Source organism: Paroedura picta, chromosome 3, assembly GCF_049243985.1.
Source record: "Paroedura picta isolate Pp20150507F chromosome 3, Ppicta_v3.0, whole genome shotgun sequence".
Classification (NCBI taxonomy): Eukaryota; Metazoa; Chordata; class Lepidosauria; order Squamata; family Gekkonidae; genus Paroedura; species Paroedura picta.
Genome location: NC_135371.1, coordinates 149,527,032 through 149,553,754, shown reverse-complemented (window position 1 = coordinate 149,553,754; position 26,723 = coordinate 149,527,032). Strand labels below are relative to the sequence as shown.

Here is a 26,723-nt window from a genome sequence, read left to right as displayed (position 1 = left end):
ACTGTGAAAGAGGTTGGTTAGATGTGCTCTGTATCTGGCGCCTGGTGACTATGCTAATTTGTCAGCATTTGATCTCTAGCTTGTGAGTTCTGCTGCAGAGTTCACTAATAGAATTGAACTCAAAGTTGACAGATTGTTTTGGCATGCAGAGGTGAGTCTTAATGCACCGTGATTGTGTATACCTGCCCGAAAGCTGCATAGATGTCATTATGTAGGTGAAAGAATTGCTCTGATAATGCAAATCAGTCCATCAATGTACAGATTCCACAAAGACTTACTGAAAGTGGTCCATCTTCCCCTTTGGAACCTCATGCTCCTACCATGCCAACATGCTGAACCTTCTTCCCTCCTGTCTGCAGCCAATGCCCCGAGGGCTATACATGCATAAAAGCAGGGAGGAATCCAAACTACGGATACACCAGCTTCGACACTTTCAGTTGGGCTTTCCTGGCCTTATTTCGCCTTATGACTCAGGATTTTTGGGAGAACTTGTACCAGTTAGTAAGTATTACAGCTCTATCCTTCGATGATTCTCCATTGCATTATTTCAAGAGCCATCTGGTGGCGTGAAGTATATGAAAGTATCACTGTGTACCATTTGCCTATGAAGAAATACAGAAGCATCTTCTAGCGCTAGCAACGAAACAGTAGATGTAGTTCAGTGCCATGAAACATAAAGTATTACTTTTTGCTGTGCATTGTCTCTCACTGAATTGGCTGTTATCAGTTAAGAGGAAACAATTGGCAGTGACCTGGAGAAGAGCAAAATCAGTGTCTCTTCTTGTTCCTATCAACACATATGTTCAGAAGGGAACATGTCCACTGTTTCCCCTCAACACAAAGAAGAAGTCTTCAGGGGATGACTGAACCAGAACTTCAGTATGATTTGTTAGCTCTCTAGGATAACAGCTCTCTGTTGAGGTCACAGCAGACCTCCTAGAAACCAGTTCCCCTTTGGGTTGCCAGCTCCCTGGGAAAGATTAGAATGTTACAAGTGGGGATTTGCAAGAAGTCTCTCACACACTCTTCCTTCCTTCCTTCCTTCCTTCCTTCCTTCCTTCCTTCCTTCCTTCCTTCCTTCCTTCCTCCCTCCCTCCCTCCCTCCCTCCCTCCCTCTCTCTCTCTCTCTCTCTCTCTCTCTCTCTCTCCCTCCTCCATGCATGTTAATTCCTCTCTGTTTCTGCCCTCCATTACTCTCTTTGTTTTTCTGCCTTTCCTTCTCATCACACTTCCTGTCTCTTTCTGATCTTGTCTTGACTCTCTTTCTGATCTGATCTTAACTACAACTTCACTCAGACTGTAAAAATGTATGCTGGAATAAACATTGCTACATCTTTAAACAGCGACTGGACAGATATTTATCCTGGATGCTTTAGGCTGATCCTGCATTGAGCAGAGGGTTGGACTAGATTGCCTGTATGACCCCTTCCTATTCTATGATTCTAAGCCCCCCAACCACATTACTCTTTCTCTCTCTGCCCCCCACCTCATTGCTCTCTCTTTCTACCCCATCATTCTCCCAGCCTCCTGCCTGCTTCTTCCTCCCCTACATAGCAGAAGTGGTGGTGGAAGCCGCCTCCTACTCTCCCTCCACGGCAGCAGTGGTGATAACAGCTCTCTAGGAGTCACAACAGACCTCCTAGCTACAGAAACCAGTTCCCCTTAGGGTTGCCAGCTCCGTGGGAAATTCCTGGCGATTTGAGAGCAGAGCCTTGGGACAGTGAAGCTTGGGGGGGAAGCAAACTCAGTAGAATATAATGCCATAGACTCCATCCTCTGCAGCCATTTTCTTCAGGAGAACTGATCTCTGTCACCCAGAGAATAGTTGTAAATCTGGGTGATCTCTAGCCATCACTTGGAGATTGGCAATGGTAGTTCTCATGGAGAAGATGGAGTCTTCTTTGGAAGATGGAGTCTATGGCATTATACTGGTCTGATGATGTCCCTCCTCTCCTCAAACTCCACCCTCCCCAAGCTCCACCCCTCAAAACTCCAGGAATTACCCAACCTGGAGTTGCCAACCATATTTCCATCCCATTCAACAGCCAGCATATCTTTATCTGCTCCTCTGTCTTCAGCTTTCCATCTCCACTGCCCTTCCCACAGCCTCTGCCAAGGAAAACAATGGTCTTTCTCCACATTGGGGCCCAAAGCAGCTTCCATTATTCTCTCTTCCTTTTTATCTGCACAACAACCCCATGAAGTAGGTCAAGCTGAAAGTATGTGACTGGTCCAAAGTCACCCAATCAGCTTCCATGGCAGGATGGGGATATGAGGCTTGCAGACCCTGCTCTAAATCTCTTAACTGTTAAGCCACACTGGTTTTTATGGGCTGGCTGCTGTTGAACAGTAGCAAGCAGCCAGGCTTAACTGAGTAACACAAAGGAGGTATCAAGCCCCCTGAGAGTCTGCCAGGCCTAGGACTGCCAACCTCTAATAGAAATTTGTCCCCCTGGAGAAAATGGCTGCTTTGGAGGTTGGACTCTGTGGCATTGTATCCAGCTGCAGCCTCTCCCTTCCTCAAACCTCACCCTCCTCAGACATAACATTTCTAGGAATTTCCCAATCTAGAGCTGGCCACAATTGTCAGGCCTGGCCCCAAGGATCCCTCCCGCAAAGGCCCTTTCCAGGACTATTTTGGTGTTTCTTGGAAAATATGAACATATCAAACTGAGCAGGAGAACAAAGTTTGAGTCCTGTGGCACCTTTAAGACCAATAAAGTTTTATTCTAGATATTAGATTTCCTGTGCACACACACTTCCTCAGACACAATTAAATGTTAATTTTCCAATCCACACATATGTAGGCAGAGAGTGAGTGAGCAATAAATCAATACACAGCATTTTGAAGATGTTTACCAGATTCAAGGATGATACAGGAAGGACAAGCTAAGTTTATAAGGTTATCATTTGTTTAAGTTCAACTCTGGGGGGGAAACATATTAAAAAAATTAATGTGTCCAGATTGAAGACTAACAGATAGATGCATCCCCAATTGTCGAACACAAAGAGTAATTAACCAGTTGGCTTGATCTTTAAGGCTTTGCCTTTTAGGAGACGGTGAGAAATTGCAAAGATACTGTCCGTCATAGATCAATCCAGTTTTGAATATGTTGTGTCTGAACCTAGGAGTTACATTTTAGGGTTATGTCTGAAAACCTGCTATTCATGTTACACAAGAGGTAGGCAAATTAGAAATACTTTTGCCTTTTATTTTTCTTTGCTAAATTGCCTGTTTCATTGATTTTATTCTGCCTTTTCATTTTGCCAATTTCAGTATCATTCAAGGTTACATGGTCTATGATGGCAAAATATTACAAATTCAATAATATTCCCATACCTAGATGCTAGTTTAACATTGTTATCTAAAGTGTCATGTATACTGCAAGCTTAGAAAGATTATTAGCAGAGAGTATATCATCCTAGGCCATCTATCAAGAACATTATCATAGGAGGAAAAGTAAGGAATAGAGGAATTAGCGTAAGTGTAATAACTCTGTGGTAAAACCTAGAGGAGGTATTTTGTGGTCAAGGCATGAAAGACCCAGTGGGAAAGATGATGGACAAACTCCCTCCATTGAGCAGTCCATGACAAAATGAAGACCCTTAAACCTTGTCTTGAGTTCATCAGGAAAACAGCAGAATAAAAATGTGGTAAGCAGAAGGATGACATACATGTCTGTACTAAATGACTTGTATCTAGGGATGCTAGTCTAGCTGGGGAGATACATGGCAATTTTGGAGGTGGAGCCTGAGGAGGAGAGGAGGGATTGAGGAAGGGAAAGATCTCAGCTGGGTACAAAGTCCACCCTCCAAAGCAGCCATTTTCTCTAATGGAACTGATCCCTGATCTCCAGGGGAGATCACCAGGCCCCACCTGTATGTTGGCAACTCTAATTGTATCCTGTGACACCACTGAACAATTTCTGAATCAAGTCTTCCTCCAGCCTAAAAAGCCTTTCTCCAGATTAAGTGCCTCTTCCAACAGAAAAGCCACCTATGTAGGAGGTTGGCTCCTTAGGCTGTGGGGGAATCTTCTGGTAGTTTAAGGTAAGATACATGCTAGGATGTGAAGTGTAACTCAATAATATTACATCTCTCTGTTCTCCACAGACCTTGCGAGCAGCAGGAAAAACATACATGATATTTTTTGTCCTGGTTATATTTGTTGGGTCATTCTATTTGGTGAACCTGATTTTGGCTGTGGTGGCCATGGCCTATGAAGAGCAAAACCAGGCCACACTGGAAGAGGCAGAGCAGAAGGAAGCAGAATTCAAGGCCATGTTGGAGCAGCTGAAAAAACAGCAGGAAGAAGCCCAGGTTAATTCTTTTTCCCATTCTTCAAATGAATTGTTATCTGTGCTTTGAAACGGCTGTGAGCTCCATGTTTGGAGATTTGCAAGTGGAGCCTGGGGAATGCAGGGTTTGGGGATAGCAAGGATCTCAGCAGGGATATAATGTCATAAAGTCCACCCTCCAAATCAACCATTTCCTCCAGAAGAATTAATCTCTGCAGTATGGAGATCAGTGGTAATTCTGGGGGATCTGGAGGTTGGCAAACCTAAAGCGTTGTCATTTTCCCATGTAGAGGAAAAACTGATTAAGTTCTTTACAAATTAACCAACCTAAGGGCTGTCAAACACACCCTGTCTACACAAAGCAATCACGTTAGAGAGAAGACTTCTGACTTAGTGTACATTCTGTTAAAAAAATCATTGAAAATGTTACATCCTCATTGTACTAAATTGTTGCCTGGAATGAATAGGAGATTATGATGATGCCATTCCTCTACTGATCAAGATAGATTTATAGGGGTGGTTTATTATGAATTCTTCATGGAAGAAGACCAAGAAAGCCTCCACAGTGGTGAAAGAATAGCAAAATACTCATTAAAACATTGAATAAAAAAGGGAAGAAGAGAGACTTACTTCTGATTTAAATTGAACCAAAATGAGAAGAGGGAGTAGCCTGTGATGCCTAAGTGGTAATTCTGTAAAGGGAGGGGTGGCCCTTAAATTTTTGTCCATGTTTTAAAAGAACCAGAGTTGAAGGGAAGCATGAAAGGCATTCTTCAGTGCCTGAAAACTCACATTGCCTTGGCATGCCAAACCAGAAAATAGCTAAGAAGATAATCCTACTGTAATTGTTATTGCTCCCCTGCAGATTACAGGAGTTCCTTTGTGTGCGGGGGGAGGGGGGGAATATGGGCCTTGATATCTGACTGAGGCCTGTGTGGCTTGTGCCACATCTGTAGAGAAAATGTTGACTTATTTGGACGTGCCAGTTTCTCCTTCTAGCATTCTGCAAAGGGGACTGTTGTAGGAGGCTGTATCAAAGGCTTGGATCCCCTAGAGCGGGGGTGGCCAAACTGTGGCTCTCCAGATGTCCATGGACCACAACTGCATGTGCTGGCAGGGGTTTGTGGGAATTGTAGTCCATGGACATCTGGACAGCCACAGTTTGGCCACCCCTGCCCTAGAGCATTTCCATAGACAGAAAGATTTTTGCCCATGGTGGATAACTCTCTCATCTCCTCCCTCCCACTCCAGTCCAAAATACTCCTTGAGGTGCCCTCCCCCCCACCCCAAGAAACATCATTTGGCATCATTTTGGGCTAGAGAGAAAGATACAATTTGTGAAAGCCATGCTTCACAAGCTTTCTTTTACCACTGGTAATGGTCTGGTGGATCCAAGCCATGTTGTTTGATTTCGGTCACAAAATACATACAGTGTACATACATGCGTTTCCAACCTGTGTAGGCCTGATCTGTGTGAAGGCTCTCAATAAAAACATTGCTTTTCTGTAATTTCAGAAGTGATAAGGAAAGAGTTTGAAGAATCTGCCTTCACCATGCTTGTCATATTTTGTTTGTTTTGGTTTCATTATGTTCCTTCTGTGTGGATTATATAGGATCCGTGCAATGCACCATGAGCTAAGTTTTAACTTTCCTTTTCTTTTGTCGCAGGCTGCTGCCATGGCCACTTCAGCAGGAACAGTTTCTGAAGATGCTGTGGAAGATGATGGGGGAGGAAGGATGTCTCAGAGCTCGTCCGAGTTCTCCAAGCTCAGCTCGAAGAGTGCCAAAGAGAGAAGAAACAGGAGAAAGAAACGGAAGCAGAAGGAGCTATCAGAAGGAGAAGAAAAGGGAGATGTGGAGAAAGTGTTTAAGTCAGAGTCAGAAGATGGGATGAGGAGGAAGGTCTTCCGCTTGCCGGACAATAGATTGGGGCGGAAGCTTTCCATCATGAACCAGGTAAATTTCTAAATCTCAGTAAATGAAATACCATTTTATGCTAAGCTGGAGATGTCAAAGGAAAAAATGGGCTGGATTAATGTTAAATCTTCTCTGATGACATTTTGTGGGGGTTTTTTGCATGATATCTTTTGTCTACGTAGGGGGTGGGGTTGTAGTTAAATAGTGGAGTATCCAAATTGCATGAAGAAGGTCCCAAGTTCAATTCTTAGCCTCTCCTGTTAAAAGGATCAGGTGATGGGAAAGACCTCTTCCTGAGACCCTGGAGAGCTGATGCCAATCAGAGTTGACAATACTGACCTCAATAGTCGAATTGTGTGACCTAGTAGGAATTTGATGTGTCCGTTTGCTGTAATATGGTCTCACTGCCTCTGTCACTGTACCTGTTTCCTGTTCCCTGTAAACCGCCCTGAGCCTTCGGGGGAGGGCGGTATATAAATATAAATAAATTAAATAAAATAAATAACTTCTGTTTCTAATGGGCAGGTTTCCCATAAAGTGGGATGAAACAATACTGTATTACAGTTAAATACTGAATCATAGTCCTTGACACATTCCATTCAGGCTTCTGACCTGGCCATGGGGTAGAGATGGTTTTGATCACCCTGACAGTTGATCTCTGATACCAGCTGGATTGAAGTGGGTCAGGCCAATTCTACATATGTAGAAAAGGCTGGGACTCATATGGATGCAGGCCTAATCCCCATATCTATATGATGTCAGCACCAAGCCAGCACTCGCCTACGGATTGGGCCCTCAGTAGCTGCATGCTAAGGGAACATGGATTCTTCCGCATTCCCTTTTCATGCTGTGGGGGCCAACAGGGCCTGTCCCACAGCAGTCCCATGTGGATGGGCAAAAAATGCCCCAGTTTGCTTCGAGGCACTTCGTGGTGCCGTGGGGCAGACCAGGGCTTTAAAAATTATTTTTCAGGAAGGTGGGATCACGTTCTCATGCAATCCCACCTTCCTGCAAAATAACAAACCCCTGCAACACCTTCCACATCCTCTGCGCGTGCTGCGGAACCTGTCCACTGTGGTTGCATCCCCCCCAGGGGGACATATTTCACAGCAGGCCAGGTGCCCCACTGAAATGTGTCCCCTGCAGGGCCACATTTCAGCTCCATAGCCAATCCTGTGCTGAAATGTATCCCCCATGGGGACACAGAATTCTGCAGAGCATGTGATGCTGCTGGTGGTACTGCCAGTGCAAAATTGACCTCAGCGCTGATGGTATTGCTCGATCTATCAGCAGCATTCGACGTAGTTAGATCATGAGCTTCTTGCTTACCACATCACTGGGGCTGGAATCTGAGGGACAGCCTTACAGTGGCTGGTCTCCTTTCTCCAGAACTGCAGACAGAGGGTGGCGGTGAGAGAGGAATGATCACAAGTCTACCAACTTCCCTGTGGAGTTCCATTCTGTCCCCCACAATGAGCAAGAAAGCCTAGGCAAGGGATAATTACACTGCAATCCTAAACTGAATTCCACCTTTCTAAACCTTTGATGGATTTAGAAGGGTGTATTTTTTTTTAGGCTTACCCTGTTAAAAGACTGAGGATAAGGCTACTCTATTGAGTCTAGACCTTGGCAAAGCTATGTTGGGGGTCTACCTGTGAGTTGGCAGTATTACAAGGATAATGAGATAGAGAAGCAGCAAAGGGTGGCGTGGGGTTCAGGTGTATCTCACATACTGAGTGGAAATAAAGCCAGTCCCTGTAGATGTCTGATTTATTTGTATTGTGTATGCATAGGGAATTCAAACCTCTTCCTTCAGACTTGTTCACTTACATTAAAATCCCCTTTATTTTTTTTTCCCTCAATGAGGGCATTTTAATTTTTTCTTGGTGGTCTTGCACCCTTCTTATTCTATCTCCTTGCTTGTCTTTTCTCCCAGTCATTGCTAAGCATCCCAGGATCCCCCTACCTCTCCCGACATAACAGCAAAAGCAGCATCTTCAGCTTCAAAAGAGGCTTCCGTGACCCAGGTTCAGAAAATGAATTTGCCGATGATGAGCACAGCACTGTGGAGGAGAGCGAGGGCAGGAGGGATTCCCTTTTCATCCCTATCCGGGGCCATGAGCGGAAAAGCAGCTACAGTGGTTACAGCGGTTACAGCCAGGGAAGCAGATCGTCCCGCATCTTTCCCAGCCTCCGTCGAAATGTGAAGCGGAATAGCACCGTGGACTGCAACGGCGTGGTCTCCCTGATTGGCGGCCCAACCTCCAACATACCCAGCGGACGGCTTCTGCCTGAGGTGAAAATAGATAAGGCAGCTACTGATGACAGCGTAAGGAAGTCAATGAGTAGATAGTCTAGGCATGGCGGTCTGTCCTTCTCTCTGCTTTCCTGTATGCCGCCAAATGGATCCCTGATGGAATGAAAATTGGTTGGTCTAGCCACAAATGTTACGATCTGAACCCTTCTCCCAAATTCCTCTGCTTTCGATCTCTCTCACTTTCTCTTGTTTCTTGGATTAACCTACTCACACACTCCCCACCCCCTTTTTCTCTTCTGGCTTCAAAGGAAAAAAATGGCTTGGAACAATAACAATTAAGGGGGGGGAAAGAAAGAATAGTAATAAATACGCTTTGCTTGTTAAATCAAATCCCAGGAGATGTTCAAATTATTTTGAGGTTTACCCAACTGTGAATGGGATAGATCAGAAACCTCCTAATCCCACCCACACAGGCACATTTAATTTTGTATAAATCTTTCTTGGCAGGTTATTATTTTACCGATTTTGCTGAAGTTCCAGGATATGTTTTAGCAAGGAGATGAATGTGAAAGTTCTAGCATACACAAGTAAAAATGAAACTCAGTAAAACAGTCAGTCATTAAAGATTTTTCAACACAGCAAGAAAGGGGGCTTTTTCTCAGCGAGATCATCCACTTGTCTCTGAACTGCATACCTTCAGAGTTCAGGTAGGGGCTCAAATGATTGGAAAAAATGCCTCTACGTAGAAAACTCAAGATCTCAAGAAGAAGCCTATCCTACTCCTACTGTTTTATTTTGTTGATGGAGGAAGGCATATTCATTTATGTCAGCCCTTACCTGCAGTCTGAAGTGACACTGTCCTGACACAAAGTTACCACATCAGTGAGAACTATGAACAAAGGTGGGCCATATAGCATTGCCACTAATCTTACATATACAAGTCTGAACTGAGATTGTCACATGTTCTTGAGTTAGTATATATAGGAAGTGTGTTTTTGCATTTGGCTAAAGTGCTCAAGAAAATCCTTGCTCATCTGTAATTTCCAAGCCTTTTTTTAACACCCACCTGTCTTAATTCTTGCAAGCTAATTGAAACTCCTTTGCCCTGTCCTTTTTTCCTCCTCAAGAATGTGTCAAACTCCTTCCTAGCTATTTTCAGCTTCAACTATTACCACTTTCTCTAGTTAGCATGTCAATATACTTTCAGAATTCAGTTCTCTAACAGCATGGAAATATCACAGACTTTAGCATGATGCATGTGTGAAAGGCATCTTAAGATACGTTTCCGTATTGTGTGACTTTGCAACAGCAACTATACTTGTTTCCAGCACATTTTTATCACACTGGAGGGACCACATAAGCCACACAGCTATTCCCATAGCAATTTTGTTTCAAGGATCTATATCCGGGGTAGCCAAACTGTGGCTCTCCAAATGTCCATGGACTACAATTCCTATGAGACCCTGCCAGCACATGAGCTCATGGAAATTGTAGTTCATAGGCATCTGGAGAGCCACAATTTGGCCACCACTGATCTGTATGTTGAAGCCCAAAGTAGCCAACGTATAGTGTAGTGGTTAAAGACCCAGGTTCAAATCCTTACTCTGCCCCGGAAGCTGGCTGGGTGAACTTGAGCTATCAATCTCTCACAGTTGAAAAAATTTAGAAGAATATAATGGAGGAGAGGAAAATTATTTAGGCTGCTTTGGGTCCCCATTGCAAAAACAGGCAGGGTATAAATGAAGTAAATAATAAATACATGTTGCCTGACACTGCAGTAATCATCCATTGCTAATTCCACATATATCTGCTTCCCTTGGCAAAGAATGACATAGATTCTCGCTTCCATGGAAGGGGACACATTCTCTGTTACTTACATCCACCCAAACAAAGATTACATATTTATTTATTTACTAAAATATTTATGACCCACTTTCCCTCTAGCTCAAGGCTTTCCCCATAGCTCGCATTATCAAATTAAAAACAATAAAACTCATCAATGCAACTCCTCCTAAAAATGCCTGCAATCTCTAATCCATTAAAAGCTTTAATGAATAGAGAAGTCATAACAATTTCTCTGATTCTCAACATGGTCAACTCTGTCAATACTTAAATACAGAGAAGGGATCTGTGGTCATAGAAGGCAGATCTTTATGCTAACCTTAAAAATGTCCAGATCTGCAGAAAAATCTGGATCCTTAAAAAAGCAGCACTGTAGATTTAAGAAAACAACAACAACAGTATTGCCAGCTTTCAAGGCTTGGTTTGTATCAGTAAAAGGCAGGGGAGAGGGCTGTATTGACCTTGGAGAGGGGATTTATTGGGGTCAGGCACAGCAGCAGCTGCCAGATGATACCACATGATTTGCATGACTCACTGAGGACTGAGTGCTTTCTTCTTCTTCTTCTTCTTCTTCTTCTTCTTCTTCTTCTTCTTATCCTTTAGTAGAGATTGGTGGAGCAGGTTGTCCTCTCAACCTATATGCTGCTGCAGGTGCCGCTGGATTTTTTGCCTTGTTTATAATACATTTCCACTTTTGGCAATTGGTGGCAGTAGTTTTGGCCATGTGGATAGTCAATCGCTCGATCTGTTTAAGCCATGTTTTTTGGGGCACCAGTCGCTGGATCTTCCATTCAATTGGTCATTCATACCAGAGATTATGAGGCAGTCTGTTAGTGTTCATTCTGCAGACATGGCCAAACCATTGCAGTCTGTGCTTTTGGATTTGTTCTTTAATTTGTAGCTGTGTCACATTTTGTCCGAATTGTCTCATTTCAGTTATGAAATGCTACATTTCAACACAAGCTACTCCACAAAAACTAATATTGCATAGTGGTTAGAGTTTCAGATTAGGATCTGGGAGCCTCATGTTCAAATCCCTACTCACTGGGTAACCTTGGGCATAATTCTCGTATTAACTCACAGAGTTGCTGTGAAGATAAAATGGCGGTGAGGCAAATGATATAAGCTGCTTTGGGGAAAAGGTGGCACATAAATGAAGTAAATAAGTAATAAATGCATCTGAAAATGGGGATGGGAAATAGAAGGTAGGATGGTTAATGAGTGAGAGGGAGAAAAGAAAGCATGGAAATGAGACAATGGGGGTTGCCAGATGAAGGAAAGAGGAAATAGGGAGGAGAAGGGGATCCAGGGTGGAATAAGGTACACCCTGCAAGTCTTTAAGTGAGAAGGAAGCAGAGAAAGGTAAGATTGGGGTTTCCATGAGGAGGAAAAGAGGAAACAGTGTGGAGAAGAGGCTACTGGGGAAATAAGGTGTACTCTGCAGGTCTTTGCAGGTTTCCCACAGTGCAATTGGCCACAGAGACTGCTGGGCAGTAAGGAGGAGATGATATTAAGTTATCTAGTGGCTAGTGGGTGGGAAGGAGAAAAGGAAACAGGAAAGGATAGAGGGCTTGGAGCTTTTAGGAAAGAGAAAGAAGAAATAATGGTGGGGGAGAAATGAGATACCATCCACAAGTTCTTGTAGGTCCCCTATTTGTCCTATAAAAGCAGGCAAACAACACTGAATGATGAGCAAATGTTATGCAAGACATGGGCAGTCTCTCAGAGCCTTTTGTTTCTATTTTAATGCAGTCCTTGCAGGCTCAACATTTCAATGAAACAGCAGCAGGAAGGAAAAAATTCGTTCTGTGTAGATCATACTTCCAGTAAAAAGGATGCACCTACTGAGTTTTCTTTCTGCAGTAGATAAGATATATGGTCCTAGTATCATTTCAGCTGGTGTGAGGAAATCAGGTGGAAAAAGGGAACTACTTTGATCAGAAAAGTCATCAACGAACAAAAGGGTGAACTACCTTTCTACTCAACCACCACTTTAACAGCTATTAGGAGACAGTCCATCACCGATTCTGCACGGAGGTGTTTAACTCGCCTCACCTCCTGCTTGCAAACGCGTGGTTGTTAACCATGCGTTTGCAAGGTTCCTGATGGGAGACCCCCTCCTGCATTCTCCCTCTGCCTTGTTGTAGCTTTTTGCCTCTCTGTGAGGCGGCAAGGGAATACAACGTGAACTTCTCCCCCCACTCTTCAGCTTATCAGTCACTGCAATCCGAATCCTAGCACAGCAGTTGTTTCAGGAACTTAAACTTCCGTGTCCCCCCCCCCGCCCAGCCCAGAAATTAATTTTTTTAAGTCACTTCCACATTGCTATGCCGTACCGTCAAAAACAGAAGCATTTTTAAAGTAACATTTCCACATTGCTGTGGCAATCTCCACAACAATAAAGCATCTCCCCCCCCCTCTTTTGGGAGGGGGGAGATTCATTGTGTTTTGGTCTCTATTTACGTTTGGGTAGATTCGTGAAAGACTGGAAATGGTAACTGGACCCCAATGAGTGATTTTGTGTGAACAGTAAGGCTTAGGAGAGCCAGTTTGGTGTAGTGTTAGGAGTGCGGACTTCTAATCTGGCATGCCGGGTTCGATTCTGCACTCCCCTACATGCAGCCAGCCGGGTGACCTTGGGCTAGTCACAGCACTGATAAAATTGTTCTGACCGAGCAGGAATATCAGGGCTCTCTCAGCCTCACCCACCTCACAGGGTGTCTGTTGTGGGGAGAGGAAAGGGAAGGCGACTGTAAGCCACTTTGAGCCTCCTTCGGGTAGAGAAAAGCGGCATATAAGAACCAACTCTTCTTCTTCTTCTTCTTAAAAATAAAGAGCACAAACACCTGGCTGATCGGGAGAGGGCTGCTTCATCACATGCCCCCATCCCCGTCCCCGTTAAAAACCAAACAACAGAAAACACAAACGGGAATGTGTCTTGACTGCCTGATCTCAAAACCAATGAGGACAATGCACAGAAGATTTTATTTTAACTTGGGGAATGTAGCTTTGCAGTCCCGCAGCAACGCGGACCACGCCATTTTTAAAATATATATATTCTCAAGCAGGAAATGGAGAGGGGAGGGTGGGCGCAAGGGCGGGCATAATGTTGCAGGGACTGTCGTGCGCTTCTCCCTCCGCACAGGCTTGACCCTGGTTGCTCCCTGATGTGAAGCACTATAAGAAATGGCAAATGCAGTTTTGGCATTTTCCCTTATCTCGAGGCAAATCTGGCCAAAACTTGCACCAGCCCCTGCACAGCCTCAGGTTGCTGCCGACATCATGTGGAAGCAGCACTAAAACCCACCAGCAACGAGAGGCTGTCCAGGGGCTGAATCAGGCCATGTATCTCCTGTAAAGTTTCTAGTTTTAACTCCCTGGCCCAATTTACTGAACTGAGAATGTGAAAGTGAATTGTAGGAAGGGTAAATTCTTTTAGTGTGAACATCGTCCCCCCCCCCTCCCATTCTTCTGCCTAGTTATACGTACATGTTAAAAGGCCATTTTGGAACTATTTAAAAATTCATTTTAAAAAATTACGACTTTTAAAAATATAAATTTTAAAATTTTAGATTTAAGACAAAATCTTAGATGTAAGATTATTTAAAAATACTCTTTCACGTTCGATGCTGCCTCCTCCCAGTACCACCGAGCCCAAGTGTGAAGCATGTGCAGTCAGTATTTTCAGTGGCTCTTAGGAAAAACACAGAAAAAATACCAGACTTTAAAATGCTGGGTGTTTTTGCAGTTTTTTTCTTCCAGTCAGTGAAAATACCAGACTTTCTGAGTCAATACTGGACACCTGGCAACCTTAGTTGGAACAGCGCAAATATCCTAAAGCTATTTCTTTTTTTTTTAATGTAGCTGTACAATGTTTGGATTTTGTAATCATCAGCAGTTTTAGATGCGGAAAAAAAATTAGGTATGCTGTTAAAGCCAGCAGCAAATGGGTTGTGTTGGGAGAAGAAAATGCACAACAATCCACAGACTCAATTTTATTTTATTTTTAACCAGCAAACCATTTTGCTGGGTTCTAGTCTTTGCTCAATGTTACTTTGCATTGGTGGATTCTGAAACTATGGGACCAGTGGCCCATGGGACTGTGTGTACATATTTATACTTGGATCCCAAGCTATTTAAGCTATGTACAGTCACAATAAATGTATCTGCTAAAGAGCTCACCCCCCCAAAAAAAATAACAAACCAGAGAAATCATGGGGCTCCACAGAAAACAAGAATCTGTATCTAGACATCCTGTGCACTAAATAGGAAACCATTTATCCACAGCTAGTGCCATCAAATTTCTTTTCTTTATTAACATTTGGACATTCTAACTGTAATGCCCCCAAATTAAAATCGTTGCATATAAAAATTTTGATCAAAATCCTTCTGTACTTTGAGGAAGGTTAGTAAGGCTATGTCAGGCATAACACTGTCTACCATATTATAAAGACTCAACAGAGGCCTGCAAAACAAACCTTGCTTTTGTTTTCCAGTTTAAAAGCCTATCACATTTCACTCCATAGACAGTAAAGTGGTCATACTTACAGGATGTTATGGATTTTCCAGGGAACTACTGAGGTGGAAATTAAAAAGAAACCTACTGGGTCCCTCTTAGTATCAATGGACCAGCTGAATGCATCCTATGGAAGAAAGGACCGAACCAACAGTATAATGACTGTTATAACAAATACTCTTGTAGAAGGTAGGTGTGAACTTTGATTTTTGTGTGCCGCTGTTGCCAGTCGTGTGAATAATCGAGAAGTCAGTATTCTGTTTTCTTTATTACAATTTTCTTTTTTAAAAAAACAAACCCTGAAATTTCTAGATCATGGAATTGTATAGATAATTTTAAAAACAAAACTACTGCTGCAGTAGTGCCCATTGGGTCTGCAAGTATTCTGAGCATGAGGTTTGTGGTTCTCTAAATATTACTCTGTAAATACCATACATCAAATAAACCCTATCATTTTGCACTGAGAGAGGTAAATTCTGCATTTGTAATCATTTCTGCAAGCTAAACACATATGAAATAGGAAAAAACAAAAGCAATCATTATAGCCCATTCCACATCTAATTGAATCATGGGTGATCTCAGTATTAGTGTGATAGAGAGGTTAGAAAATGACTAGGACTGGTAAATCGCGGAATAAATTATCAGGGTTTCTATGAATATCCTTGAATGTCCGTGGTCATCACCCGGATAAAATGAAGGAGTGCACTCTTCTGAGTTTCTTGGGAGGAAGAGCATGTTAAAAGTGTAAAACATAGATTTAACATTCATATATTATAATCTCACAATGTAAGGTATACATTATATTATTTGCATTACATCAAAATATTGTTTGGCTGTTTAGATTAATCAGACATGCATACATTTTTCTCCCTTGTCTGTGATTATTTTCTGGCAGATGTTTTGATTCCATTTATTTGTAAAATGCGACCCTCTCGTGTTTTAAAACACTTAAAAGTTGTAGCCAAAAGAATTGAAAATGAATTTAATATGGAATTAAATTCCCAATCTTTTCTGGCTTTTATCAGATACATCAATGGTGCTTCTTTTTTATCTTGTTGCAGAGCTGGAAGAATCTCAGCGAAAATGTCCTCCTTGCTGGTACAAATTCGCCAACACCTTCCTCATCTGGGAGTGCCACCCACACTGGGTGAAGTTAAAAGAGATTGTCAATTTGATTGTCATGGATCCTTTTGTGGATTTAGCCATTACTATCTGTATTGTTTTGAATACTCTCTTCATGGCAATGGAACACCATCCCATGACCCCACAGTTTGAACATGTTTTGTCTGTAGGAAATCTGGTAAGCAGTGTTCATGTGAAAAGATTCCTAGTGAGGGTATAAAAGAACATTTCTCTAAACCTCGACATTCAGAGGCACTAAGCCTCTGAATCCCGATGCCATTAGGCAACATCAGGGGAAGGCCTCAACCTCTATCCCCTGCTGTTGGCGGTCCAGAGGAAGTGGTTGGCCACTGTGTGAGACAGAATGTTGGACTAGATGGGCCATTGGTCTGATCCACAAGGGCTCTTCTCATGTTTCTAATTGATTAATGATACACTGGATAATTGATAACTGCTTATTTCACACTAATCAAAAGCTGTTTTTTCTTCTTCCCCAACTATTTATGAATACTATGTAAAGACGGCTGAGCCAATCCATAGCTAGATCTTTGTGAGGCTTTAGGTGGTGCTTACTGTCAGTTTTGAAGCACTAAGAAGAACTTAGTGGGGAATTCAGTGAAATGTTAAGACGATGTAACAACAGGCCAGTCACTACATGGATAATGACTATCAGCATGGGGCAGGGGGACATGTGCCAGATCATACAGCAAACACCGGCACTAGTATTTGGTATTAAATTAGGCCAGAGTTTTATTGTTAAGCAAATGAGTGTCAGCAAAAACCCACAAAGGGTGGATTCTGCCCCCTAGCAGCCAGCCAACCACAAGGGAGCTCCCCACTGCAGCAGGCCATCCCACGGGGCTGAGTGACATATTGGTCACCTCCCTCTACCCCCAGGCCTGCTGGGCAATGGGAGGGAGGAATAAGATGGGAGCCCTGCAGGTGTCAACCTCTGTTAGAGCACCCACCAGCCACCTGCAATGTGAAGCAGCTGCCTCCTAGCTAGGAAGCACTGCACCTCTTATGGAGGCCTCCAATTTTGTGGAGAAATGCAGGCACAGGCCCCACCCAAAAGGATCTGCCCACCAGGCATAACCACCACCTGTGACAAGAAAATTTTATAAACATAAAAAACAAACATATAACACCACATTGAAATAGGCTTGGAGGATGGGAAACATCAATCAGGCACAGAGGGCCAAGAGGCTGCCTGCTGCTGTGCTCACCCTTATATAGGGCACATAGGCCACTCTCACTCCCCCTACTGCCCCTGCTCACCGCTCTGCATGGCAGGAAGCAGCTGCAGCCTCACTTGGCCCAGGAGTAAGAATCATAGAATCATAGAATCATAGAGTTGGAAGGGACCTCATGGGTCATCGTCCAACCCCCTGCACTATGCAGGACATTCACAACCCTATCGCTCATCCACTGTAACCTGCCACTGTCACCTGACATCATGTCTTCTCCCCGGACCAGGTCTCCCGCCGCTGTAGTCAGCAGTCTGCTGCCAAAGGCGGCGTTGCATTTGTCTAAATTTATTATTTTGTATTGTATTTATATACAATATATATAAATATATATATATCGAAGTCTCAGGGCGGTTTATATGAAACAAGAAAATGAAGCAAGAAAATTGCTACTGCAGTACAGCCCACCCAATTTTTCCCTTTTTCCTATACTCACAGATTACAGTGGAGCTTTGTACAATCATCTACCTTTTTCTCATCAGGTTTTCACTGGAATATTCACAGCTGAAATGTTCCTGAAGCTCATTGCAATGGACCCTTACTATTATTTTCAAGAAGGTTGGAACATTTTTGACGGATTTATCGTGTCTCTGAGCTTACTGGAACTGATGCTAGCAGATGTTGAAGGGCTTTCCGTGCTGCGATCTTTCCGATTGGTATTTCTTCTTTTATTTCTTTTAAGTTTCCTTTATCGAAGCTTGTATAAAATTAAATCTAAGTTAATTGGGAATATATCTATCCATCAATAGAACCCCAAATCAGTGTTCAGGGTGGGTAGCAGGGAGGGGGAACAACTGCATGCTTATTGAAGAGTGAATTGTTTGGAGTCCGTTCTACCATCTTCATAGCTCCATATTCTTATCTTAAGTGTTAACGGAAAGAATAAGAACTGCCAGATTCTGAAGGTCAGCTGTTCTGAGCAAATATTTTAATGCTTATCGTTTGTTGAATGTTATCAATACCAAAATGGGGGAATGATTCTTTTGGAAAAATAAACAAGGTGTAATACCCTCATAGTTGGTTGGATCTCATGGAACTTTTACACACACAACAGGCTTTGTACAAGTGGAAGTTCAGAAAATAATCCTTGCAACCCACTTGCACTTTTAGTTATAGTATTCCAGTTTTATTTTCGGCTTGTACAAGACATAGCAAATGGTATTTTGTGAACATGTCAGACATTTTTCAGGCAATTACAGGTAGAATTTTCTTGTTTTCAAAGATCTGACTGAAATATATGTTTTTAATAATGGAAGAATGGTTTTGTGAGATTTTGTTTGCATTTTTAGATTTGTGGGTCACTTTAAGTCCTGCTGTGAAGGGGCAAACATATATTTGTATGGCTACTCATCTGGAATTATCAGAGATACTAAATTGAGCTGATAGAGTTCCCCTGTTTAAATCTTGGTTTGTGGGTCATCCGTTAATATATCTGAAAAATGAATCTCAGTTTCTAAAAGTCTCACTTGGTTTCTTCTTCTGTTTTTATTGTTTAATTAAATACTCATTCTCTCCTCCCCCATCTCTCTCTCTCTCTCTCAACTATCATCTTCTAGTTGAGGGTCTTCAAGCTGGCAAAATCCTGGCCAACTCTGAACATGTTGATCAAAATCATTGGTAATTCAGTGGGTGCCTTGGGTAACCTGACCTTGGTGCTGGCTATCATTGTTTTCATCTTTGCTGTGGTTGGGATGCAGCTTTTTGGCAAGAGCTACAAGGAGTGTGTCTGCAAGATCCACCCTGAGTGTGTGCTCCCACGGTGGCACATGAATGACTTCTTCCACTCGTTCCTTATCGTCTTCCGTGTGCTGTGTGGGGAATGGATTGAAACCATGTGGGACTGTATGGAAGTGGCAGGACAGGCAATGTGCCTTATTGTCTTCATGATGGTGATGGTCATTGGAAACCTGGTGGTTAGTATAACTGGTTGTTGTTTTTTAAATGGCTCTCTTGAACTACAATGAATAAGAACTAATGTTCTTTGCTTGCTTTGAAACCCAGTCCTAAGTATTCCTATACCTGTAACGTAGCAGGAATGAAATATAATGACTGCTGCACCAATGCAATGTCCTAACTGTGATTGTAAGAACAAGACTGCTCAATCCATCTGGTCCACTATCCAGTTCATGGAAGCTTAGATATCTCCACAAGTAGAGCAGAAAGCAGAAAAGAAAGATAATTGTCCTCCCTTGCTGAATCTCCTGCAACGTTGATCTTTTGAGAGCCAGTGTGATAGTGTAGTTAGACTGTCAGACTAGGATCTGTGAGACCCAGCCTCAAATCTCCAGTCTGTCATAGAAGCATGCTGAATGACTTTGAGTCAGTCACACACTCTCTGCCTAATTTACCTCAAAGGACTGTTTTGAGGACAAAGTGAAGGATGTGAGCCATTTGGGGTACCTATTTGGTAGGAAAGCTGGATAATAAGTTAAATACAATTTTAAGAAGTAGATCTTTCTGTAGAAGACTAAGACCTGGGTTCTTTTAAAGGCCCATCTTTATATTTTTCAAGAGTGTCTCAGTGCTTGCCCAATACACAAGGCTGCTTTGAGTTAAGGTAGTGCCAGTTCTCTGAGCAAAAGTAAATGTTGGGAAGTGTTGCAGTAGAGGCCTTTGCTCCTCTTTCAGGTGCTGAACCTGTTCTTGGCCTTGCTGCTGAGCTCCTTCAGTGCAGACAATCTAGCCGCAACTGATGATGACGGCGAGATGAACAACTTGCAGATCTCTGTCATCCGAATCAAGAAGGGCATTGCCTGGGCAAAGATCAGAGTGCACAATTTTGTGCAGACACACTTCAAGCAGAGGGAGGGTGATGAAGTCAAGCCCTTGGATGAGCTGTATGACAAGAAGATGAACTGCATTGCCAACCACACTGGGGCTGACATCAACCGGGAGATCGATTACCAGAAAAACGGCAATGGGACCACCAGTGGCATTGGCAGCAGTGTAGAAAAGTACATCATTGATGAAGACCACATGTCGTTCATCAACAACCCCAACCTCACTGTCCGTGTCCCCATAGCCGTGGGTGAGTCTGACTTTGAGAACCTCAATACAGAAGATTTCAGCAGCGACACAGACCCTGATGGCAGCAAAGAGGTACTCATTCCTGGGTCACGCTTGCTCATAAACCACATTCTCATGATGTGGCTTTGGGTAGTCATATGCGTTACAGAGAAGCACAGATAGCCAGAGCAGTTAAGCCTTGCAGACAGCAGATCTTAATACAGAAATCATGCTGTAGCTAAATTTGGTGAGATTCAAGCTTAGTTGGGACAAAAGAGAAACCCCTTGAGGATTGGTTTTAATTATTTAGATTTAGTTATTTATTTAATAAAACCATGGATGCAAGAAGGTTTATCTGCTTTCCTTATTCAGACCTGATACTTCTCTTTAAAAACACTGGGAAGATTTACAAGTCTTCTGGCATCATCTAGATCAGGGGTAGTCAACCTGTGGTCCTCCAGATGTCCATGGACTACAATTCCCATGAGCCCCTGCAGGCATTTGCTGGCAGGGGCTCATGGGAATTGTAGTCTGTGAACACCTGGAGGACCAAAGGTTGACTACCCCTGATCTAGATTAATCCTGAGCTGACCAGATTCACAAGTGCTTCTGTAAAATAATCACGTAGGCTTGAATTCCTCTTAAAATTATCACAGATTCCTGTCTGTGAAAAAGAGACTTCCCCTCCTCCTCCTCCTCCTCCTCCTCCTGCCAAAATGCTAGTCCTAGGGGTGGGATATCACCTGGCATAGTTTATGGCAAGGGTGGCCAGACTTTGCTCTCCAGATGTCCACGGACAACCATTCCCGTGAGGCCCTGCTCATTATCATGGAGATCTGTAGTCCATGGACATCTGGAGAGCCACCCCTGGTTTAGGTGGAGTTGGAGGTCTGTTGTAGCAGTAGGGAACAGGAGATTTTAGGTGGAATCCAACTAGCATTCATATGTATCTTTTATCTTGCCATGCTTATTAATGACAACAGTTATTAACTAGTACAGCATATTGCTATGCCTACTGTACTTGCAGTAAAATCAGAAGATGTGATTGTGTTTGGCACCATGCTGACATTTGTTAACAAACACTTCCCCATGTTTAAAGAGGAGAAATAGAATATTTTCTTGGTAGTTTTTGTAAAGCCTTATTCAGATTATACAAATTTGGAGAAACGTAATTACAGTTGTTGTTAAGAAGTTGTTCAGAGATGCAGTTCTTTGTTTCACTTGTCTGATAATATCACTGTTTGTGATCGGTGGTCTTTATTGTTCAAGAAATTAGATGACACCAGTTCATCAGAAGGCAGCACCATTGATATCAAGCCGGAGGCAGAAGAAGTTCCTGTGGAAGCCCCAGAAGAATATCTGGACCCTGATGCATGTTTCACAGAAGGTGATTTTGATTTTACTGTGAAGAAGGGAGCTTTAAAGATCTAAAGTCGGTTTAGGGGAGTAATCTTCAGTCTTTCTAGATCTGAGACCCACCTATAACCCGCAGACTGCTGCATGATACCCACTGAACTGCAGAGCAAGACAGGAAGTTATATAGCAGAGTGAAAGGAAAAAAAATGAGAATTATGATCTCACCAGGGGAGAGAGAGAGAGAGAGAAGGCAATGCAGAGCTTGAGAGCTTCTGAAACCGGCCTGTATTCAAAATCAAAATGCCTTCTCAGTCCTGGCCCCCACCTGGTGGAATGAGCTCCCTAAAGAGATCAGGGCCCTGTCTGAACTCTCACAATTTTGCAGGGCCTGCAAAAGGGAGCTCCTCCACCAGGCATTTGCTTCAGGCCGACCAGCCCCAAAACACCCACTGCCCCACGAGACACCCCCTCCCATAACTGAAGAATCTGAACAACCCAAAGCTATGTCAGTGTTCCTGTTCCTGTTTAAATATTGTTCTGGTTGACATGTTATGTTATGATTGTTATATTTGTTATATTTATTGCAATGCTCTATATAATTACCCCATGATGTTATATGTAAGCCGCCCAGAGCCATATAAATGGGCAGTATAAAAACCTAAACAAATAAATGAGTCTTTACCCCCATTGAGTGACCTTGCCGCGCTGTCCTGGCACTCCTTCCAACTTATACACAAAGAGGGACTGGAAGCGTTTTGCCTTTGCTCTCCAAAAACCTGCAGAAAGCTGCAGAAAGTGGTGCACCTGTAGGGGTTCTGATTAGGGTTGTGCGATTCAGCCGCTTCAGCAGCCGTTCCCTCCGGGCGCAGCCAGCGCCACGCTGCGCGGGGGGGGTGCTGGCAGCAGCGTGACAGCGGGCACAACCACGCAGGTGTGTAATTAGTCTGAATTCTGCAAGCCACTCATGCCACAGTAAGTTAGTTTGACATTAAGGTGCCACTGGATTCCTTTGTTTAGCTCCGAAATCGAAAACTGCCTTGAACAGCAATGCTGCTTATTTGTGATGTTTTGGAATTAAAAGTTTTAGAACAAAGCTAAATTATTTCTTTAGAGCAAAACTAATGAAACGTAGAACCTCAAAAAAGGTTATGTTAACTTATGTTTGTAGGCTGTGTTCAACGGTTTAAGTGCTGTGACGTCAACATTGAAGAGGGAAAGGGGAAGTCTTGGTGGAATTTGCGGAAGACTTGCTTTTTAATTGTGGAGCATAACTGGTTTGAGACATTCATTATCTTCATGATCTTGCTAAGCAGTGGAGCTCTGGTGAGCAGAGTTACATTTTTCTTGGGGCTTATCTGAGAAGACATGGGGGGTGGGCGAGGTTCCATCACTAATAGCCTCCCCTTCCCAAGTGAGTCCAAGAATCCCTTTGGAAGTTCACAGCATTTCTTTCAAATATGTGATACAAGCAATGCAAGCAGAGTCAAGCAAGTCAGTTCTAGTAATGGCTTTTCAGTATTGACCAGCAGCACTTCATATGGTGGGTCACTTGGAGAACTTGAGCTACCACCACTGAAGGAAGAAGGGGATGTAGTACCTTTACTGGAGGGTGTCATGAGGAAAGGGACATGAGCCACTGCTGCAGCACCAAATAGGTGGGCAGCTGTTGAGTAGATGGTAGTACCTGGTGTGGGCAAAGGTGATGACAGTATTTGATGGTTCTGTTCTTCACTGAGTAGTTGAGCACCTGCAGCATCTTGACGTCTCTGTCATTGCCTCCTGACAGCCTCCAGAAAGACACCACATCCCTTTCTCTCTTCGTTAGCACGCAAGGGCTGCACCTTGCATTTCTCTCAGTGATCCATCATATGAGATACAGCTGGTATTTACCGGAATCCCCCCCCCCCCAGCAAAGAAAAAAAATTGCAAGCCCCGCAGGCCTAGTACCAGGGTTAGGCAACTGACCAATATGAGAACTCCTGTTTATGTGAATGTACTGCCAAGTACAGAGTGCAGTCATGATCATTCCCCTGTTTTTCCTTAGGCCTTTGAGGATATTTACATAGAACAGAGAAGGACCATACGGACTATCTTGGAGTACGCTGACAAAGTCTTCACCTACATCTTTATCCTTGAAATGTTGTTGAAATGGTGCGCTTATGGATTCGTGAAGTTCTTCACTAATGCCTGGTGCTGGCTGGATTTCCTCATTGTAGCAGTATGTGTCATTTTTCTTGTTTCCTCCCCACCCCACCCCCTTTCTGCTTCTACCAGTCAATATATTACCTCCATGGGAAAAGTCCCGGCAAGATGATATATGGTCCTAATCTGTTGCTTTAAATCAGGTATAGATTAATCCTGGACTCATCAAAGAAACATTCCATGCTTTTTATACCAGCAATTTGTACTGCAGAAATTGGGGGGGTGGGGGTCTGTTCTTGGCCTTTTAGGACTACTTTTCCTCTGAGGTCTGAAAGTGGAGTGGGAGGGGGAAATGTAAAGATAACAAAAAATCGTAACATGTGCAACTCTGTTTTCTGTTAGCTCACTTTAGATATGTTCTTTATTCCTGTATATTCTGCAAGAAGGTTGGATCTGCAAGAGAGCCATGGTTGAATGTTGTAATGAACAGAATGTGTCAATGTCACCAGCACTCGTCTTATTCAGAAAAGCAGTAAAATATAGAAAGTAAAATCCACCAAATTTAAGCACTTTAACAAGCTAAAAAAATAGCATTCAAAATTATCCTGGTAACAACAACAGATGATTACTGTGTCTCACGTTATGCTCCCCAATTTGAAAATTGAAGACCAGTCTCTATCAAAATGCAGACTATTTCAGGATGGCACAACCCTAAAACCTGGGTTCTCAAAGTGTGAGGCAGACCTCCCTTCTAGTTGCTAGGCGAAATGTTGAGTTCATGTTCAAATCTTCTTCTACTTGATTGGGTTTTTTCCTCTTCCCATATTCCCTTTCCACAACTATCACTGTAAGATGCTCAACTATATGCTTCCGCCCTCATGTTAATTGTGCTGAGGAGTGACTAGAGACACTAAAGGGACTTCTCATATGAGATATTTGCTTCCCGTTGCTATCTCCTGTTTTTTTCCATTTTCTTACCTTCCCCATGTGATAGAATTTAGGGATGAATGTATATGTTGGCTGCCTGAAAAATACCACCTTAAACAACCTCTCTATTGCAAGCAATTTTCAACTGGCCTCTTATTATATCTGCAAATACTCATGACAATAATGAGTAAAGTAAGGGATAGGAAAGCCATATTCTGCATGATCATGCCACTTCTAGGGTTTATCTAATCCTGAAAAATGTTTCAGGGGTTTCTCAGTGGTCAAACAGTTGGGAAAGGTTGCTCTAACATCTCGACTGGGGGAACCTAATGTATATCTCCTCACCTCTTATCTAAATCACAGCTACTGTAAACTAGGGTTGCCAATTCCAGCTTGGGAAACTCCTGAAAATGTGTCATGGAGCCTGGGGAGGGCAGGATTTGTGGAAAGCAGGGATGCAATGCCCTTTAAAGCTACCATTTCCTCTAAGGAATCTGGTCTCTGTAGTCTGGAGATCAATTGTAATCCCAGAAGAATGCTAGGCACCACCTGGAGTTCATGAATATACTGGGTTGGATCAGTGATTCATGAGCAAAAGGTTGACAGGAGGTGGAAAAGGGAGCAATTTTGCCACTCCTCCTTCCATACTGCATGGGACCAACCACCATGGGAGTTAGCATTTCCAGGATTAGAAATGGGTGCTGGGGGAGAAGAAGGTGGAGAAGTTCTTCAATCCTTGCACAAGCACACCACTGGATACAACCCACTGCTCCTTTCAGAGTATATTTATTTTATACTACACTGATTTGAGCAGGAAGGAGTCTTTTCTTTCATTTAATTTACAAAAGTTGCATACCTGAGCAGTCCCCTCAGAAAGAAAAGACCCCTGCCTTGTGCTTGAGTGGCTGGTTTTGCTGCATTCATCATTTATAGTGGGGTCAACCAGTTTACTGATTGATGTAGCTCAAAGGAGAGGTGTTTTTTGGTGAAATTCTCCTGGTGGCTATAATCTAAGGTGACCAGATTGTCCCACTTTTGGAGGACATCTGGGGGCACCTGGCAAATTGTACTTATGTTGAAATTAAAATATATATATTACAATACTATTTTTGTGTTCTATGCGTTCTATGAAACTTTTTGCTGCTCCATATAGAACAAATTTTTAATCAAGAACGTTAAAATCTGGTCACCTTACTATAATCTGCACAACAGTTCTTTGCCCCATTGGCTTTTTCTTGTTCTAAGGGAAGCAAAGGTTGGTGTTTTTTTTTTATGGTGAACCTCTCTTTGACAATATTTGACACCTGCTGCTGACCAGGATGACAAGAACATCATATAAAAGATTTGCTGGTCTTTGTAAGGTGGTATTGTAGACAACAAATTGATTTTCTGAATAAGACTGGTATGGGAGGGAGAGAAATTAGATGATGTAGTAAACCTGCACAGGAAGCTGCTTACAGGTTTTGAAACATTGTGTTAAACTGAAATGAAGTAAAATTGGGTCTTATCAAAAATACTTTCTTTAGGCATTCTAATCCAATAGTGCAAAAGGTTTTCTTTTCTTTTTTTTAAATTAACATTATTACCTAAAGTTGGGTCATTGATTAGCAGAAGAATACTCATCAATATGGATTTTTTTTCACATTTGTGGACAGGTTTGCCATGTAGTCTTTTTCTGATTCCCAGAAATGTCAGATATATTTGTGTGTGTTTTTCTGAGTAATTGTTAGTTCTGTTAGTACTGTTCTGTTTTGTTTTGATTGTTTTAGACAAATGTGGTTGTTCAGAACCCAGTTCTAATCTCCACCACTATACACATTTATGAAATCTTTTGAAAATGAATATCATAGCCCGATGAAAATGGCTTTTCATGCATAACATCCAGATTTTAAAGGGAAGCAGGATATTTAGAGCTATTTGACTCTCCCCACCCCTGGGATTGTTTCCCCAAAAGTGTTTTTGTGTTGAGGAGATCTTATATTTCTGACACAGCTGCCCTTAACAATTCATTTAAAAGACATTAAGCTTCCAGATTTTTTTAAAAAATTCTTTTTGAGTCCTGCATGATGCAAATCATAGGGCCAGTGAAAGAT

General features: G+C 42.7%; 1 protein-coding gene across 7 annotated transcripts in view; it reads left to right on the top strand.

Moving 5' to 3' along the window:
- SCN8A (sodium voltage-gated channel alpha subunit 8) overlaps nt 1-26,723 on the top strand; it is a 144,225-nt gene that overhangs the window by 77,053 nt on the left and 40,449 nt on the right. For all 7 annotated transcript variants that reach the window (XM_077328672.1, XM_077328669.1, XM_077328668.1 and 4 more), the window contains 12 exons: nt 360-501; nt 4,114-4,320; nt 5,967-6,254; nt 8,152-8,511; nt 14,884-15,019; nt 15,892-16,130; nt 17,682-17,855; nt 18,756-19,112; nt 19,828-20,298; nt 21,475-21,592; nt 22,730-22,884; nt 23,606-23,779. In XM_077328672.1, the coding sequence (XP_077184787.1) occupies nt 360-501; nt 4,114-4,320; nt 5,967-6,254; nt 8,152-8,511; nt 14,884-15,019; nt 15,892-16,130; nt 17,682-17,855; nt 18,756-19,112; nt 19,828-20,298; nt 21,475-21,592; nt 22,730-22,884; nt 23,606-23,779 (2,821 nt within the window). The remainder of the gene's footprint in view (nt 1-359; nt 502-4,113; nt 4,321-5,966; nt 6,255-8,151; nt 8,512-14,883; nt 15,020-15,891; nt 16,131-17,681; nt 17,856-18,755; nt 19,113-19,827; nt 20,299-21,474; nt 21,593-22,729; nt 22,885-23,605; nt 23,780-26,723) is intronic.